At 37.6% G+C, this 19315-nt stretch overlaps 1 protein-coding gene across 1 annotated transcript in view; it reads left to right on the top strand.

Moving 5' to 3' along the window:
• LOC114666343 (butyrophilin subfamily 1 member A1-like) overlaps positions 1-19315 on the top strand; it is a 116756-nt gene that overhangs the window by 15026 nt on the left and 82415 nt on the right. Inside the window, exons 3-4 of the mRNA XM_028821160.2 lie at positions 15674-16021; positions 16102-16380. Coding sequence (XP_028676993.1) covers positions 15674-16021; positions 16102-16380 — 627 coding nt within the window. The remainder of the gene's footprint in view (positions 1-15673; positions 16022-16101; positions 16381-19315) is intronic.

The raw sequence follows: 19315 nt of genomic DNA, 5'->3' as shown, positions 1-19315 counted from the left end.
GCTTTGACGGATGTCCAGATCCCACAGTATTTCCCCTTAGGAGAGGCATTAGGCAAGTGTAATTGAATAGCGGTGGTGCAAGTTATTACTCTTTTTATCTTTATTTTATTTTATTGTAGAATCAACTCACAGCTGCGCGCACCAGTGCGTGCGTGGCGGATGCGTACGGCTGACGTTTTCATTGTCTACCACCTTCGCTAATCATTCTTGAGGCAGATTGAAGACTTAAGTGCCAGCTTAACTGAAAAATTAAAGAAAACATACTAAGTTTTAAAAGAAATCAGTTTTAACGGGAAAAGATGCCGACGAAAGAAGAGAAGCAGCGGGACGCTAGGGTCAAGAGCTGCTCATTAAGCAGCAAGCGCATCAACCTCTGAGCAAACGAATGGTAAACGTACAGAGAAAGAGGATAAATACTATGAATGGTCATGTCAAGTGTATTCACTCCACGTTATCGTGGAGTGCGCTGTTACTGGTATTTTGATAAAAGAATCTGAATAACATATAAGAATCGTATAAATTATTAAACAGTAAAACATTAACATTTAAGAAGTAAAGATACATTGAGTAGTACTGTAGTGCTTTCGGGTATAGTACATTTTTTGTTTGCCCATTACATGCATAAATGTATACATTTTTTGGTGTACCTACCCAAGAACACGCGACATGACCTGGCAGTTAAAAATTTATCGCTCCAGCAATTTTAACTCTGTTACAAAGTCATCTAATATGGTATTGCAAACGGCAGCGGGAGCGTTTCTATAAACTCAATTTAAACTTACTGTTTACACCGTGCTTTGAAGATGCATAGTATGCGACACGTGTTTCGCCGTAATTGTGGGCTCATCAGGAGTACACAGTCACTGCACTCCCTTACGGGAATCGATCCTCGGACGTAGAGGCGAAGCCCCTAACGTTGTGCCACGGCGTGAGGTTCGTTCATTTGACAGCATGTAGATCGGGGTAATTACATTGCAGGCATTCGTAGTCTGATTCACAATCTGATTGTATGGGTGGTTACCTACCAGGTAACGCTTGTGGTTGGTGAGCAAGTCGGCTAACTTCTGCCACGGTGCCCTCTTTCAGTTGCGAGAAGCAGATCATACAATGGTTGAAATAGTTTAATATATATAGCAAAATCACCGCGCTTCGCAGGGGCGAATACGGTATTGCAAACGGCAGTGTTTCTATAAACTTAAAGTTACGGTTTATACCGTGCCTTGTTTCATATTCTTTTCCTACCTTATCAATTGTGTAATGTGTTTTTTGAACAGGTTTGATTAATGCAAGTGATCACTCCTGCTGCGTTCAGTCACTTCACGTGAGCCAGTCTCTTGTGTGATGTTGCGATGTCCACGGGTTTATTTAATGTTAGCTAAGACCCGGCAGTTAAAAGTTTCTCGCTACAGCAATTTTAACTCTGTTACAAAGTGATGCAAACTGTCGTTTATACCTCGTGTCTTCTCATTAAACTTGTATCTCGCGAATATGGCATTGCAAACGGCAGCGGGAGCGTTTCTATAAAGTTAAGGTTACGGTTTACACCGTGCTTTTTTATACCTCGTGTCTTCTCATTAAACTTGTATCTCGCAAATATGGTATTGCAAACGGCAGCGTGAGCGTTTCTATAAAGTTAATTTAGACTTACGGTTTACACCGTGCTTTTTTATACCTCGTGTCTAATGAAGATGCTTGTATGCGTCACTCACTCGCTTCTTATTGTTTCGCTGCCTTGTCAATTGTGTAATGAATGTTTTCTTCTGCGCTCTTTGGGGCTCCTCCTTCTTTTCTACGTACTGAGTTCACAGTCAGTTCACGTGATTACGTGGGAGGCATGATGACGCGACACGCAACTCAGTCTCCTACGGCCATCTTGCTGCCTACCATTACAGTATATGGACAAAAAATAGGTTCCAGTTATGACCATTACGCGTATAATTTTGAAATGAAAACTGCCTAACTTTTGTAAGTAAGCTGTAAGGAATGAGCCTGCCAAATTTCAGCCTTCCACCTACACGGGAAGTTGGAGAATTAGTGATGAGTCAGTCAGTCAGTCAGTCAGTGAGTGAGTCAGTCAGTCAGTCAGTCAGTGAGGGCTTTGCCTTTTATTATTATAGATACACATACAGATATATATATACACACATATATATATATATACACATACAGATATATATATATACACACACAGATATATATACACACAGATATATATATATACACATACATATATATATATACACATACAGATATATACACATACAGATATATAGACATACAGATATATATATATATATATATATATATATATATATATATATATATATAGCAAAATACCCGCGCTTCGCAGCAAAGAAGTAGTGTGTTAAAGAGGTAAAGAGGTTATAAAAAAAAAAAGGAAACATTTTAAAAATAACGTAACATGATTGTCAATGTAATTCTGTTGTCATTGTTATGAGTGTTGCTGTCATATATATATATATATATATATATAATATATGTGTATGTGTATATGTATATATATATGACAGCAACACTCAACAATGACAACACAATTACATTGACAATCATGTTACGTTATTTTTAAAATGTTTCCTTTTTTTTTTTCATAACCTCTTTAACACACTACTTCTCCGCTGCGAAGCGCGGGTATTTTGGTAGTATATATATATATATACACACACACACACATACACATATATTATATATATATATATATATATATATATATATATATATATATATATATATACACATATATATGTATACACACACATATATATATATATATATATATATATATATATATATACTGTATATACATACATATACACACATACATGCAGTTTCAATAACATAGAAATCAATGTTACCAACAACATTAACATCATTATCATATGAGAATATGAAGTAATATATAAGAAGCACATTTCATATAAATATAAATTATTAAACAGTAAAATCCATCCATCCATCCATCTATTTTCCAACCCGCTGAATCCGAACACAGGGTCACGGGGGTCTGCTGGAGCCAATCCCAGCCAACACAGGGCACAAGGCAGGAAACAATCCTGGGTTTTATCTTTATTTTATTTTATTGTATTGTAGAATCAACTCCTATCTGCGCACACCAGGGCGGCCGTGGGCGGATGCGTATGGTGTATTCACTCCATGTTATCGTGCATTGCGCTGTCACTGGTATTTTGATAAAAGAATTTGAACAACATATAAGAAGCGTATAAATTATTAAACAGTAAAACATTAACATTTAAGAAGTAAAGTAACATTAAGTACTACTGCAGTGCCTTCGGGTATACCTCATTTTTTGTTTGCCCATTACATGCTTAAATGTATACATTTTTTGGTGTACCTACCCGACAACACGCGACATATAACCGAGCGTGGGAGAAGCATGGATTTTAAACACGCGTTGAGTTCATCTGCTGGTCTCCCTTGTGGAATAACTGGTAATGTTTGACTAAAATCTACAGCGAGTAAAACGACATTACCTGCTATTTTTTTTTTACGATCTCTGAGATCTTGCTTTTTTTGGTTCAAGGCTTCATAAGCTCTTTTATGTTCTATGGTGTACTTATCCCAAACCATCATCTTTGAATGTTGCAAGACTTTCGCCTTGTATGTAGATCGGGGTAATTACATTCATTGTATTCCTAGTCTGAATCACAATCTGATTGTATGGGTGGTTACCTGGCACTGTAGGGTTGCCACCCGTCCTTTAAAATACGGAATCGTCCCGTATTTGAGAATGAAATTGCGCGTCCCGTTTTGAATCAATACGGGACGGGATTTATCCCGTATTTTTTTTATCATTTTTTTTAAAGCAGCGTCTCATGCAAATCATCCCACACGCATTTTATGAAGATGCCTCCTTTCGTAGTTTTGATTGGGTAATACTTGACGTCATCGTTAGTTTGATTGGTCTTTTTAACTGTCCAGTGAGGAGGGCGGGTCTTTTAAATACAGTCTGCAAAGTGTTGGCACTGGGATGTGGCACCCGCTGCAGTATGCGTCCCTTATTTTTTTGTATTAAAAGTGGTAACCCTACGTGGCAGGTAACAGTTATGTTTGGTCATGAAGTCGTCTAAAATCCACCACGTGCCCTCTTTTAAGTCTGAGAAGCAGATATATATAGCCAAATTCTCACACTTCGTTGCGGCGAAGTACTGCTTTTAATTTTTTAAGAAAAGAAAACCTTTTTAAACGGATCGAAAATACAGTATACCAATAACAATTTGTTAAGGATCTGTTTTTTTCTGAACCTCGCTTTTCACAGCTGTCGCGCTACGGCGTGTGTTTCGTTTATTTGACAGTATGTAGATCGTGGTAATTACATTCATGGCATTCGTTTTCTGAATCACAATCTGACTGTATGGGTGGTTACCTACCAGGTAACGCTTGTGGTTGGTCAGGAAGTCGCCTTACATCCGCCATGTGCCCTCTTTCTGTTCCCAGAAGCTGATCATAGAATGGTTTTAATAGTTTACTCTCAAATAATGCAAAGAGTATGCGACACGTGTTTCTCCCTAATTCTGGGCTCATCAGGCATACACACTCACTTCATCCCCTCTCGGGAATCGAATCTCTATCGTCAGCACCAGAGTTGAAGCCCCTAACGTTGCGGTCAGCAAGTCGGCTAACATCCACCATGTGCCGTCTTTCAGTTGCGAGAAGCAGATCATAGAATGGTTGAAACTGTTGCCCCTAACGTTGCGCTACGGCGTGTGGTTCGTTTATACCTCGTGTCTTCTCATTAAACTTTTATCTCTTGAATATGTTATTGCAATCCGCAGCGGGAGCGTTTCTATAAACTTAATTTAAACTTACGTTTTACACCGTGCTTTGTTTCCCTTATGAACATGCTTGTATGCTTCACTCGCTGGCTTCTTATTGTTTCGCTCCCTTCTCAATTGTTTAATGAATTTTTTGTTCTTCGCTGTTTGCAGCTCTTCCTTCATTTCTCCCTACTGAGTTCTTTTATCTCGCGAATATGTTATTGCAATCCGCAACCGGAGGGTTTCAATAAACTTAATTTAAACTTACGTTTTACACCGTGCTTTGTTTCCCTTATGAAGATGGTTGTATGCTTCACTCGCTCCCTTCTGAATTGTTTAATTAATTTTTTGTTCTTCGCTGTTTGCGGCTCTTCCTTCATTTCTCCTTACTCAGTTCACAGTCTTTTCACGTGATTACGTGGGAGGCGTGATAACGTGACACTCAACTCCGCCTTCCACGGCCATCAAGCTGCCTTCCATTACAGTATATTGTCAAAAATGAGGTTCCAGTTATGACCATTACGCGTTGAATTTCGAAATTAAACCTGCCTAACTTTTGTAAGTAAGCTGTAAGGAATCAGCCTGCCAAATTTTAGCCTTCCACCTACACGGGAAATTGGACAATTAGTGATGAGTGAGTCAGTCAGTCAGTCAGTCAGTCAGTGAGTCAGTGAGTCAGTGAGGGCTTTGCCTTTTATTAATTAGTATAGATATACATATATACATATATATATATATATATATATATATATATATACATATATATACATATATATATATATATATATATATACATATATATACATATATATATATATATATATATATATATACATATATATATATATATATATATATACATATATACACATACAGATATATATATATATATATATATATATATATATATATATATATACAGTAATCCCTCGCTATGTCGCGCTTCGCCTTTCGCGGCTTCACTCCATTGCGGATTTTATATGTAAGCATATTTAAATATATATCGCGGATTTTTCGCTGCTTCGCGGGTTTCTGCGGACAATGGGTCTTTTAATTTCTGGTACATGCTTCCTCAGTTGGTTTGCCCAGTTGATTTCATACAAGGGACGCTATTGGCAGATGGCTGAGAAGCTACCCAACTTACTTTCTCTCTCTCTCTCTTGCGCTGACGTAGGGGGGTGTGAGCAGGGGGGCTGTTTGCACACCTAGACGATACGGACGCTCGTCTAAAAATGCTGAAAGATTATCTTCATGTTGCTATCTTTTGTGCAGCTGCAGCTGCTTCCTGAAACGACATGCTGAACGGTGCTTTGCATACTTAAAAGCACGAAGGGCACGTATTAATTTTTTTATCTGTCTCTCTCTATCTCTCTCTCTGCTCCTGACGGAGGGGGTGTGAGCTGCCGCCTTCAACAGCTTTGTGCCGTGGTGCTTCGCATACTTAAAAGCCAAACGGCACTATTGATTTGTTTGCTCCTTTGAAGAGGAAGATATGTTTGCATTCTTTTAATTGTGAGACTGAACTGTCATCTCTGTCTTGTCATGGAGCACAGTTTAAACTTTTGAAAAAGAGACAAATGTTTGTTTGCAGTGTTTGAATAACGTTCCTGTCTCTCTACAACCTCCTGTGTTTCTGCGCAAATCTGTGACCCAAGCATGACAATATAAAAATAACCATATAAACATATGGTTTCTACTTCGCGGATTTTCTTATTTCGCGGGTGGCTCTGGAATGCAACCCCCGCGATGGAGGAGGGATTACTGTATATACACATACAGATATATATATATATATATATATATATACACACATATATATATATATATACACATACAGATATATATATATATATATATATATATATATACACACATATATATATTTACACATACAGATATATATATATATAGCAAAATACCCGTGCTTTGCAGCGGAGAAGTAGTGTGTTAAAGAGGTTATGAAAAAGTAAAGGAAACATTTTTAAAATAACGTAACATGATTGTCAATGTAATTGTGTTGTCATTGTTATGAGTGTTGCTGTCATATATATATATATATATATATATATATATATATATATATAATATATGTCTATGTGTATATGTATATATATACGACAGCAACACTCATAACAATGACAAAAACATCCGCCATGTGCCGTCTTTCAGTTGCAAGAAGCAGATCATAGAATGGTTGAAACTGTTGCCCCTAACGTTGCGCTACGGCGTGTGGTTCGTTTATACCTCGTGTCTTCTCATTAAACTTTTATCTCGCGAATATGTTATTGCAATCCGCAGCGGGAGCGTTTCTATAAACTTAATTTAAACTTACGTTTTACACCGTGCTTTGTTTCCCTTATGAACATGCTTGTATGCTTCACTCGCTCGCTTCTTGTTGTTTCGCTCCCTTCTCAATTGTTTAATGAATTTTTTGTTCTTCGCTGTTTGCGGCTCCTCCTTCATTTGTCCCTACTGCGTTCACAGTCTTTCAACGTGATTACGTGGGAGGCGTGATGACGTGACACTCAACTCCTCCTCCCACGGCCATCGAGCTGCCGTCCATTACAGTATATTGTGAAAAAAGAGGTTCCATTTATGACCATTACGCATTGAATTTCGAAATGAAACCTGCCTAACTTTTGTAAGTAAGCTGTAAGGAATCAGCCTGCCAAATTTCAGCCTTCCACCTACACGGGAAGTTGCAGAAATAGTGATGAGTCGGTCAGTCAGTCAGTCAGTCAGTCAGTCAGTCAGTGAGTCAGTGAGGGCTTTGCCTTTTATTGATTAGTATAGATATAAAAAAAAAATAGCGACCCTAGCACTGACCCCTGCGGAACACCACTCTTAATATCAGCCAATTTTGATGAGGTTCCTCGCACCGTAACCTTCTGCTTCCAAATAAAAATATCACCCTGAACTCCCACTTCTTTTAGTTTGATGCCCAACCTCTCATGTGGCACTTTATCAAATGCTTTGTGAAAATCAAGATAAATAATATCATATGTTGTACTTTGATTATGTTCTTTTGTTGTTTCCTTATAGAATTCCAGTATGTTAGTAAAACATGACCTCCCTCTTCTGAACCCATGCTGACTGTTCAGAATAACTTCTGTACTTGCCATGTGTTGCTCAATCTTACCCTTAATAATTCCTTCTATTAATTATCCTGTGATGCATGTTACGTTTACTGGCCTGTAGTTGCTTGGATCTGCCTGGTCACCCTTTTTATATAACGGGATAATATAATATTCCTTCAGAATTTTCCCAATGTGCAGTGACTTTCTAAAAATATGTGAAAACAGTGTATATATGTACTTGCTAACCTCCTTAAGGACTCAAGGATAAATATTATCTGGTCCTGGTGATTTGTTTGATATCAGCCTATTTAATCTGAGCAATACGTCTCCTTCTACAATTTCCAAATCCCTCAGTACCTCCTTAGTAGTCATGTTTACCACTGGGAGGTTATCTACTTCCTCACGTGTGAAGACCTCAGAAAAATGTGAGTTTAGAGCATCTGTTTCACTGTCTGTATTTTTTAATTCTCATTTACTGTTCCTGATGAACTCCACCTCCTTCTTGACTGTTCTTTTACTACTAAAATACTGAAAGTATATTTTTGGGCCATCTTCTGCCTAATCTGATATATTCATCTGAAACTGCCTTTTAGCATCCCTAATATCATTCTTAATGGTTGCCCTCATGCTCTCATACCCCCTATAATTCACACTGGTGTTTTTACTCTCGTGCACCTTATACAGCTGTTTTATTCTTTTGCTGCTTCATTTTCAACTCTGTTTTAACCCAGTGCAGAGGTTTTTTTTTTTTTTTAACTTTGCCTCCAACTTACAGGGAAAACTTGGGGGTTGGTGACAGGATTGTCACTCTAGCCACCGTAAAAAAACCTCATACTCTTTGAGTCCCAATCCAGGTGGTTTGTCGTGTTGTGGGTGCGGCAACACACTATCAGTGTATGCTTCTAACATCTGTACTAATTCCAAATGTAGGTATGTACCTGTCCTGCATTATTTTTAAAACATTTATAAACCTGTTCCACTGCTCTTCAGCTGTTGCCACACTTAAAAGCTTATCCCAGCCCATTCTCCTTAGTCTTTGCTACATATGCTCAAAATTTGCCCTGCCAAAGTTTACATTAACAGTTTGTTTTTTCATCCACTCTCTTCCAAAACACTGAGTATTATACTAGGTCTAAATGTAACATGTTTGCATCTGTTTTGCAGTACTCCCTCAGTCATCTAAACTATTATGTAATGGATGGCAAGGTCTGTAACTATGATCAATAAATGTATAAATTGCACATATTTGTTTATCATAACAACTAGCTGTCTTACCCATCTAAGATAAATTGAAATCAACATAGACCTCAGTGTTAGCATTTGCAGTGTGCCATGCAGTGCATATACCTCTGTTAAATGCCATTTGGTATGGATTTCGTAAAAACAGTGTTAATGTTTGTGATAGACCACCTACTGGAATGACAGATGCAATGCATTTTATAACTAAAAATGTTTATGATGCATCATCTTTTGGAACAATGGAAAAATAGCAACCAGCTGGACACACACACTAATCCTTTTATTAAGGTGGATGCCAGTGGGACATGAATAGAAATTGGAGTTTGATTACTATTTGCAGATAGAATGATTTTAGAAATGATCTTAGAATGTTTTTTAAAAAACTAGGGGGCTTTGACCGCTGCTTGCTTCGCTTGCCAACCCCTGGGCCAGCGCTACATGCAAGCCACTTTGCGATTCGGGATGCGGATGAACAATTTAAACAGATTGTTATTTTCATGGGAATTGTTACATATGCATAATAGAACTAACTGTTTTACATTACAGCAAGTAATTAACCATATTAAAAAATTAGTAAAATGTAATAATTTGAAAGTAAATTATGTTTCATGTTGCGTTCGAGTTTTTCTTTGCGTTATACAATTTCATTCTGTTTGGCTTTGAAATTAACATGCAAATATTTTTTAAACTTATACTTTTACTGTATAACTTCAGTAAAAACAATTTTTTGAATTAAATTTTCATCAATATCATATTGAACTTTGAGTCTGTGTTTGGACTTACATCGTGACAATGCAACATATTACTGCCTGTGAGAGAATTTCGTTTCTTTCTCTCTAATAAATAAACTGACTCAAGATCTCCTTTGTTGTCTAAAGTTATCCTGGGAAGATTTACTACATTACCTTTCTGGGATACATCCTTCTTTCAACAGTAATTCGGGTGGTGGAAGACCGGACAGTGTTAACGGTTATAGTTATTCTTCAGAATATTGTAAGGTGATGTTTTCATCTTCCACACGATCACCACCAACTGTTTCAGCATAGTCTATTGATATGCATTTAACCAATTTGCTGTGTAACCGATTGACAATTTTTGCGTTAATTCATTTGACTTCATCGTTTCTCAGTGTTAGAATTGCCCATGTACTCATTTCTCCGGTTGATAACCCTTTGGGATGAAATTCATCAATAAGATTTGGACATAATACGTCTTCTTTAATTGGGAACTTAAAGTGAGGACAACATAAAAATTTATAAGAGCTAAGAGAGCAGGAAATGTGTCTGTCAAAAGCATTCACACGAATGAGATGTGAGTGGACCATGTGTGTGTTTGAATATAATTGAGAAGAGGGCGTGACTTGAAGCAATCTCATGTTAAAAGTCTCGTCTCGCAGGACTTGAAAAGATCTTCCAAAACGTCTTGTCTCGTCGTGGATTTTTTTAAAATAATAGTGAGACAAATACTTTAACTTAATGTTTCCCTAAAGAAGAATATGAAATGCCTAATAAAGAACATTAATTTTAAATGTTGATAAAAAACCCAAAATGGTTACAATACTTTAATTTACTTTTAACATATACTTTGTTATAAAGATTTGCTAGTTCAAAATGCAATTATGACATGACTGGCTTTTTGATTTCTTTAGACATGCCTGCTTCTTTATTCTGTGATGGTTTCATTACTACAGCAAATTCTTGACTTAACAGAACAGAAGGGTTGTGGATGTGTGTGTGTGGTGTGTGTTATCAGTCAATGAGACTTAGGACAGTTGACCTAAATTTTTCATTGTGGATGACATTATGATTCAGTGCAGTGTAGTGCAAACAAAGTTAAAAGTCTAAAATGTGTGCTCCCATTTTATTGATAAAACATTTCTGACATGCACTGTACTTTAACCCAGCCAGCCAAAATTCAAACTATGGACCCTGTGATCTGTGTACAAAATCTGAATCACCAGCTTTGTTTGTCTTTTGCAGTGGAACAATACAACACAACATAGATTAATACAGTGTTGCACATCTTATATCACTTCTGTAAATCATGCCTAGTGAAATATCCAGGCATAAAAAAAAAAATAAAAAAAAGAACTTCAGTATGACTATGTGAGAGTTTGAAATTACTCACTGTTTTTGTCTCTTGAATTTCTTTTTCACTAAAAAAGGGTCTGAGTGAAGCCAGCAGAGCACTGACAGTTTGAAAACTTACCTTGGAAAGGGAAAAAAAATGTTGAGACTTGTTTATGATTTAACTGACTATGTTAGTTGTTGGTAGAGACCAGCTATGTTATATGGGATGGAGACGCTGGCACTGACCAGAAAGCAGGAGACAGAGCTGGAGGTGTCAGAGTTAAAGATGTTAAGATTTGCATTGGGTGTGACGAGGATGCAGGATTACAAATGAGGACATTAGAGAGTCAGCGCAAGTTGGACGGTTGGGAGACAAAGTCAGAGAGGTGAAATTGCGTTGGTTTGGACATGTGCAGAGGAGAGATGCTGAATACAGTATATTGGGAGAAGAATGTTAAGGATAGAGCTGCCAGGCAAGAGGAAAAGAGGAAGGCCTAAGTGAAGGTTTATGGATGTGGTGAGAGAGGACATGCGGGTGATGGGGATGACAGAGCAAGGTGTAGAGAACAGGAAGATATGGAAGAAGATGATTCACTGTGGCAACCCCTAATGGGAGCAGCCGAAAGAAGAAGAAGAAGTTATTTGTTTGATCAGAAGTCTGCTATTGACTAATATTAATGCAAAACTCACACAGAGCCAAGTGTGTCTGTTGTATTAAAAATCCTCTAAAGTGAAGCGTGCCATATCAAGGGTTAAGACCATGTGACTAAACAGGTGTCTAAAATCAAGATGCTTACAAGCAGAGCTGTGAGTTCCAGATTTAAAAACTAACTATAGTCTTCAATCACATAACAAACCTCTATACCAGTCTTTCTCAAAGTGGGCGATAACGCCCCCTTGTGGGCGCTGGAGGCCTACAGGGGGGCGTTAAAGGGCCCAGAGAAAATTGGGGGGTGTTGAAGCGGTTTAGGGGGGGCAATGGCTGATTTGTGTTTTTTTTCTAATATTTTAAAATTTAAACTAAAATCAAAACCTACCTACTATACTACATCGATTATTTCGTTCTTATTCCTGTCCTGTTTGATTGTATAAATATAAATAATTTATCATGCCTTTCGTAGGTAGCCCATGAGCAATCAAGTTTTAACAAGTTTTTATTAAACAACGTGATTTGTGCAATCCTGTATCAAGCGGCCGGATCATTGATACTTGTTCTAACTGATTCCGGTCATTTTTATTGAAAATAAAAAATATCGAATTAAAAAATTTCGAAATTTTTGTATAAATAAAAAAATAATCTTAGCCCTAGCCTTAACCCCTAAACCAATTTTTTAATTGGATATTTTTTATTTTCTATATTTTTTATTTTTGATAAAAATGAGGGTTACCATTCTAACTTGCTCAGTACGAATTCCGTCGAATGAGGTAAACAAGTTTGTGCATGTTTGTCTTATTCCTGTCGGTGCGTGCTGTATTTTAATCTTATATAAGAGCGTGCAATACTTCTTTTATTTTCATTAGCGTTTTCACACGCAATCGTTAGAAAGTTTTTTAAGCTCGATACTTTACTCACGTATTTGTAAAGACAAAACCATGTCGGAAGCAAAAAAGAAGAGACGGCAATACAGTGTGGAATGTATTAAATACGGATTTGTTGAAAATCCCACAAATCCATCTTCGCCTATGTGCCTTCTTTGTCAAAAAACATTTTCGAATGAAGCGATGAAGCCTTCTAGGCTACAAGATCATTTGAATAAAATGCATCCAGATAAGAAAGAAAAAAATGTGGCCTATTTTCAAGACCTGGAAAAGAAGTACATAGCTCAGCCAACTGTATCAAAACTTTTTTCAGCGGCTTCTAAGCAAGACGATGACGGACTTCGAGCCTCGTACAATATCTCTTTGTTAATTGCTCAAACAGGCAAACCACACACTATTGGAGAAGAGTTAATTTTACCGGCAATAAAAGAAGTAATAACTACTGTGCTCCATAAACCAGCGGCAGATATTATTCGAAAAATTCCTTTGAGCATTTGACTCATTGTGCAATCATCTGAAGACTAGTCAATTCTCAATTTAGTTGGATGAGTCCACTTTACCAACTAATGAAGCACTATTGTTGTCATACGTGAGGTTTATTAAAGATGAGAAAATATGTCAAGAACTATTATTTGCTAGAAATTTAGAGACAGATACAACTGGAGAAACCATATTTAATACACTGGAAAAGTTTTGTGATGAGAAAGAAATTCCCTTGAAGAATATTATATCAGCTGCTACGGATGGCACTCCGGCTATGACAGGGCGTCACAAAGGCTTCATAGCGTACTTAAAAAAATAAAATTCCAGATGTGCTCGCTGTTCATTGCGTCATTCATCGACAACATTTGGTTGCGAGAAGTTTGAGTGAACGGCTGTTTCAATCACTGCAACATGTCATCAAAGCAGTCAATAAAATCCGAAAGAGCTCTTTAAATGACAGATTATTTAATCAGCTTTGTGTTGTTAATGATGAAGATTTCAACCGATTGCTGTTTTACACAGAAGTGCGTTGGCTATCAAGAGGTACTTGTCTGACTCGATTTTATAATCTGTTTGACTCTGTGATAGAGTTCTTGGAAAACAAAGACACAGAATTGCGCAACAACCTTATCACATCAAAGAATGATATTGTGTACTTGACAGACCTGTATAAATTGTTTAATGATATCAATCTCCAACTTCAAGGTGATGACTTGAACTTGATTAAAACAAAAAATATCGTTGCTGCTTTCGTAGCCAAACTGCTCTTACACAAGAAAAACATCGGCAGACGTGAGTTTCACAATTTCCCTAATTTATCAGCAGTACCCTTCATCAACGACGACTTGCTTGTTTACTGCCAACATTTGGAGAACCTCCACAGTGATTTCAAAGAACGGTTCCAGGACATTTTAAAATTGGAAATACCGGACTGGGTGTTGGATCCTTTTTCAAATGTCAACACAGCAGGATCATCCCAGCTTGAGGAAGAACTTATAGAACTGACAACGAACGAGGAAATAAAAATCAAATTCAAAAATGGCTACCAAGAATATTGGCTACAAAAGCCAATCCCACAATTGTACCCTGGATTGTGGTCGATTCTTCAACGATTTTTGGTAGCATTCCCATCGTCATATTTGTGTGAACATGGATTTAGTGCTGTGGCAACGCTGCTAACTAAAAAGAGGAATCGTTTGCATGTTACCGAACGCGGTGACTTACGGCTGTTTTTGAGTAAATTCGAACCTGATATTAACAAACTTGTTAAAAATCATCAGATTCATCCTTCACATTAGATAAGTTTTAAAATTTTAATTGAAATGTTTGTGTTAATTTGAATAAAAGTCTTTTTAAATATTATAAAGTTGCGTTTTTATTGCTCCTGTTAGTTAGAAAGTCTGAAAAGTTTCAACTCAGAAACAGGATAAGACACATATGGCACGCTATAATTAAAGTAATGAATGCGTTTGTGATTTTTAAGATGTGGTAAAGTTAAAAATTTTGGGGGGCGCTAGAAAATAATTGATTCTCAAAGTGGGCGGTAGACAAAATAAGTTTGAGAACCTCTGCTCTATACTAAACATCACTTCAATTAAATTCAATTCAGTGTGTTGTTTTTATACCTTACAGGACAAAGAAGAGTACTTGTTACTACTCCTACTTTTTTAAAGGTATATGGTGGCAGTACACAGGTGGTACATGGCACGAAGACATAGTATAGCAGACACAAACAAAATAATTGCAATAAATAGTTGAAATAAGTACAGTGTCAATAAATATGAAACTGTATCTAATTGAAAATCTAGCTATTAGAAATAAACATGCAGTGTGTCACAGGTAGCAGTCGGACAGCCAAAGTAGGTGAACTGCAGAATGGTTATTAGCAACATTTAATTGATTAACCACACTGATGGGTACTGGGGTTCCTCTCATGACGGAGTGTTGGTCACAATTGAAACAGGTAACTTTATGCCAATTAAATGTCTGATGGCCAGGAGATAAAAAGAGTTTGTAAAAGATGCTCTTATGTACTGTTTGGATGTGAGCTGGGCTCCTAGATTGAACTGGGCAGTTTGTAGCTGCTATACCCGCCTGTAATGCAGCTAGTTAGTGTGGATTCTGCTGTAGGTTTATGGAAGTTTAATCTTTTTCAGAGCATTTCACCTGTGTTGTCTGTACTTCCTTTCTTCATTTTGACAAGTTGATATGTGGTCAGTGCAATTCCTGCACCAACAACAAATCCTAACCCTTTCCTTGGAGCTGTTTCTTTCCCTCTCTCTCATTCAGTGTTATATTCTAATTATCTCCTTCTTCTATTTTGTCTCATTGACTTTACAGATCATATATAACACCTCTTGTATGTGTGATCTATTGGAGAAGTTGCTGTTATTGTTACAATATGTTTTTATATAATTATGTAATATAACAGAAGAATGAGTACAACCTATTTTATATATTTCTCCTGGTTTAGATAAATTTACATTGGTAGTTTCATCACCGTCCGTTTTTGGTCATGTTGGAGAGAACATCGTTCTGCCATGTGCTTTGTCATCCAACATCAGTGCAGAGGGAATGGAGATCAGATGGCTGAAACAGGAGAAGGAGCGCTCAGTACTTATATTTGTGTCACAGGAGAATAATGAAAATGAACTAAACAAAGGTTACCAGGAAAGGACTGAGCTCTTCAAACCAAGTCTGGGGGAAGGCGATGTGTCTCTGCTTCTGAAAAGCATCAAAATCTCTGATCGAGGCAACTATACTTGCTCTGTTATTACCTCAAACTGGTTTTCAGATGCTTCCCTTAGCCTGGAGGTCATTGGTAAGTAAAGATTTTGCTTCCACTATTTCAGCTTTTAAAACAAATCACTAAGCTAATGTAGAGACATCTTGTGTTTACAGTCACTGGCAGCACACCACTCATGTCATTAAATGGACACAAGGGTGCCGGAATTGGACTATCCTGCATATCTGTCGGATGGCACCCAATACCTGAGGTACAGTGGTTAGATGTCGTAGATACAGATATTTCTGCTCGTTCAAACACTGAATTGGTGATGGACCAGGATGGACTGTACAGTGTAAAGAGTAACCTTGAGGTTTCTCAGAAGGACAGTGATGGAATTGTCTGTCGTGTCAGAGGAGTGCAAAGACAGCCTGAATCGTATATAGAAATCAGAGGTGAGTAAGCTTTAAAGGTACCTTTTAGAATTGGTTTCTTTTTATTTTGTGACAGTTTATTAATACCATGATAGAAAATGTAAATGTTTTACAGACAGTGGATAAATAAATAGAAATTGAAAATAAAATGTTTAATGGCATAATTTTTCATGACCAGCATGGTGGAGTTAGCAGTGCTGCCTCATGAATCTCATATACGGGGTTTAATTCCACATCCTGTAGATAGCTGTGTGGAACATGCAAATTCTCTGTGTGTATATAATATGTGTATATATATGTGTGTGTGTGTATATATATATATATATATATATATATATATATATATATATATATATATATATATATATAGTGAGCTGGGGGGCTGATCGCACCCCTACAGGATACGGACGCTCCTCTAAAAAACACTGAAAGACTACCTTCACATTGCTCCCTTGCTTTCTGGGCATACTTTCGGCTGCTATATCATGCGACTCGTGCGGTACTTCCCATACTTAAAAGCCCGAACAGCACCCATCAGATTTTGATTTGATTGATTGCTTTTCTCTCTCTCTGACATTCTCTGCTTCTGACTCCTTTGAAGAGGAAGATATGTTTGCATTCTTTAAATTGTAAGAGGGAACTGTCATCTCTGTCTTGTCATGGAACATGTTTAAACTTTTGAAAAAGAGACAAATGTTCGTTTGCAGTGTTTGAATAAGGTTTCTGTCTCTACAACCTCCTGTGTTTCTGTGCAATTCTGTGACCCAGGCATGACAATATATATATACTAGGGGGCTTACCTTCTGCTTGTTTCGCTCGCCAACCCCCCTGGCCTGCGCTATGCGCCAGCCACTTCGTGTCTCTGCCGCTCACGTTGTGAAGAGTGGGACTGAACGCACCCCAAGGAGACTTGATCGCTCCTCCGAAACCCCCTTTTAAACAGTGAAACAATGGGAACCAAATACAGTTTTTTTAATCTCCTCTTTGCTCGATCAGCTGCTGGCTTGCTGCTGCATGCCATGGCGCTTTGAACATTTAAAAGCCTGTACAGCAGCTGTCTTTGTCATCTACTCTTTGTCATTTATTTATTTTCTCTTGGCACAAAGTCTTGTCTCGTAGGACGTGAGTTCTTGATATTTTAGTTAGAGTAGAGTTTTATATATATAATATAATATCATATTATGGGGTGCCAAACAAGCAAATATGATTTTCTGAATATATAAAGTCAATGTCTTGAATGTATAACTCCAAAGCCTTATTATATTCTGACGTTGACTTTATATATACAGAAAATCATTGTAGGCCTATTTGCCTGTTTGGCACCCAATTTTATTTATATATATATATATATATATATAAATATATATATATATATATATATATTCACGGAATTTGTAGTCTGTGTCACAATCTGATTGTATGGGTGGTTACCTACCAGGTAACACTTGTGGTTGGCCAGCAATCTGCTAACATCCGCCATGGTGCCCTCAGTTTGTGAGAAGCAGATCATAGAATGGTTGAAATAGTTTTACTGTCAAATAAATGCAAAGAGTACGTGACACGTGTTTCGCCCTAATTCTGGGCTCATCAGGCGTACACACTCCACTGCACTCCCTCTCGGGAGTCGAACCTCGGACGTCAGCGCCAGAGGCGATGCCCCTAACGTTGCGCCACGGCATGTGGTTCGTTTATTTGACAGCATGTAGATCGGGGTAATTACATTCATGGCATTCGTAGTCTGTGTCACAATCTGATTGTATGGGTGGTTACCTACAAGGTAACGCTTGAAATTAGGGCGAAACACGTTTCGCGTACTCTTTGCATTTATTTGACAGTAAAACTATTTCAACTATATATATATATATATGTCAGACAGAGTCATAGAAATGTTTGGGGCAGCCACCCGTATAATTGGTTTCCTGGCTGCAAAAGTTGTTTTTAAATGAAATACTGCACTGATGTGCATACAACAGAGTCCAAGACAGAACTGAGGGAGAAGGTGCAGGCTTTTAAAGGGGAAGACAGGAAGTGAGATCATAGGGACCGGGCTCATGTTCTTCAGCCACTGGTTCCAGCCCGGACGTGACATCACAGGGGCTGGAGCCAGCAAGGTTTCCTTCCATAGGCTCGGTCCCGGAAGTGACGTCAAGAGAGCCGGGTGGAATCTCCTGTGAATGGTCTACAGGAAAGGGAGAAAAAGAGTCAGTGCACTCTGCCACATCCCGGCATGCCTCGGAACTGCCCTTACTCAAACCCTTTAGCTGCCTCCCATGTGCACGTGTGTGACTATATATATATATATATATATATATATATATGTATTATTAATGTCCAATAAGCCAAGGATTTAATGTATACAAAGGTACTTAAAGTCAACTATTACGACTTGCAAGCCATACTTTTTTTTTACGTCCCTTATCTACAAACAGCTTAGAAGAGGCACCTGCCTGTGATAAATATGTATGCAGTACCGACAAACTATTCCACAAAGATAACAAGAAATCAGAAACTGTCGGGAGGGATAAGGGTGACTCGCTACATCTCAAAGTAGGAGTTTTAAAACCTTTTTACCATTCAAAAGGGGGCTTCTTCAAGGAAGAACTGAAAAGTGCATTATGTGAAAATTCAGATAGAGGTAAAACATCTACCCAGTCAGGCTGAATATCCTTAACTGCACAACACAAAAACTTTTCCAATTCTTGATTAGCCCTCTCCCATAGTCCATTACACTCAGGATGGTTAAACTGAAGTCAGTTTTACATCAGTCACAACTTTCTTTTTAAAAAACCAAAAGTTTTGAGATAAATTGAGCTCCACAAGCCAAGAAAACAGACCTCAGGACTCCATGGAAATGGAAATAATTACAAATATTTTGTCATGGACAAGGATTTTAATGGACCAACATGGGCAGCTTTGAAAAAGTGGTCCTCAATGACTAAAGTGCAGAGGGATTAGA

Source organism: Erpetoichthys calabaricus, chromosome 16, assembly GCF_900747795.2.
Source record: "Erpetoichthys calabaricus chromosome 16, fErpCal1.3, whole genome shotgun sequence".
Classification (NCBI taxonomy): Eukaryota; Metazoa; Chordata; class Cladistia; order Polypteriformes; family Polypteridae; genus Erpetoichthys; species Erpetoichthys calabaricus.
The sequence above is the reverse complement of the archived record's forward strand: the minus strand, read 5'-3'. Positions and strand labels throughout refer to the sequence as shown.